At 46.3% G+C, this 1,337-nt stretch overlaps 1 protein-coding gene across 1 annotated transcript in view; it reads left to right on the top strand.

The window, feature by feature from the left end:
* Window positions 1–1,115, top strand: part of LOC129825623 (protein lin-28 homolog A-like) — a 47,031-nt gene extending 45,916 nt beyond the window's left edge. Inside the window, exon 4 of the mRNA XM_055885833.1 lies at window positions 507–1,115. Within this exon, the coding sequence (XP_055741808.1) occupies window positions 507–798 (292 nt within the window). The 3' untranslated portion in view covers window positions 799–1,115. The remainder of the gene's footprint in view (window positions 1–506) is intronic.
* Window positions 1,116–1,337: the final 222 nt, after the last annotated feature.

The following is a 1,337-nucleotide window of genomic DNA, read 5'->3' as shown; positions in this document are numbered from 1 at the left end:
AGGCCTTATATGTAACAGTTTACATAAAACCGACTGGTATAATGCATTAGTAAATGTTATAAGCTTGTATGAGCCTTTATAGTGTCTAATTAGGCCTTATATGTAACAGTTTACATAAAACCGACTGGTATAATGCATTAGTAAATGTTATAAGCTTGTATGAGCTTTTATAATGTCTAATAAGGCCTTATATGTCATCTTTCTATGATACATTTTCAACTGACTCAAAATGGATGATGTTTGGTCGAGGATTTCTATGTTAGGATAAATACACATAAGGGGGTGTAGATGCTTATGACAATAATTGCAATGCATTATAACGCCATTGTAATGCTTTATACCCGTTTACTTTATTAAAGCATTATCTAATTGTTGATTCATCCTTATTTGAGTTATTGAATATTGTTTCGATATAAGTAGCAAATCGGTGGCGTTTTCTGTCCTTTACCTGTTTCTTCTTCTCTCCCTCCTTTCTCTCCATTCCACTCCTACTGTCCTCTCTCCAGCTGTTATAACTGTGGAGGTCTGGACCACCATGCCAAGGAGTGTGGCCTGCCCCCCCAGCCAAAGAAATGCCACTACTGTCAGAGCATCATGCACATGGTGGCCCAGTGTCCCCAAAAGGCACTGGCACCCCCCACTGGCTCTCAGGACCCCCTGCACCCCTCTACCTCGACTGACCTGTACCCCCCCGGCGAGGAGGAGCGCTCTGGCTCATCCCCCCTCGATGGCCCCTCATCCTCCCCAGAAGAGCCACCCCAGTCGCACTGTGGTGGCCCCCAGAGGTGGAGGAAATAGGCGGGGAGATGGGGAGAGGTGTACCCTGACCCTGACTCCCCTAACCTAAGGAACCCCCAAAATCCCACCCCTAATCTACCTCACACTCGTGAAAAAAATGGGAGGTATATTTTTTTGGGGGGACCAGCAAAGTTATGGCAACGATCACCGGCGTTACGGATTTGTGTGAATGTGTGTGACTGACTTACTGGCTGTCATCTGGTGGCAGCTATGGCAACCATCGCTGGGGATACAGACTCATGTGAATGTCTGTGTGTGACGTCTCAATCAGTGCAGCTCAAGAGACGAAATGGTCTAAAAGAGAAACAAGGGTTAGGGTTAGGGGTAAGGGGTTTGGGTTAGGGGTAAGGGTTAGGGGTAGGGGTTAGGGGTTAGGGATAGGGGTAAGGGTTAGGGGTTAGGGCTAAGGGGTAAGGGTTAGGGGTAAGTGTTAGGGGTTTGGGTTAGGTTGATTGTGAACCTTAGTTAGGTGACTGGTGTCATCCGTAACACTTTGTGTGGTAGTTTCTGAATAGAACTCGGGTTCCTTTTAGATTTTG

Source organism: Salvelinus fontinalis, chromosome 27 (genome assembly GCF_029448725.1).
Source record: "Salvelinus fontinalis isolate EN_2023a chromosome 27, ASM2944872v1, whole genome shotgun sequence".
NCBI classification, from domain to species: Eukaryota; Metazoa; Chordata; class Actinopteri; order Salmoniformes; family Salmonidae; genus Salvelinus; species Salvelinus fontinalis.
This window is presented reverse-complemented; position numbering and strand designations above follow the sequence as displayed.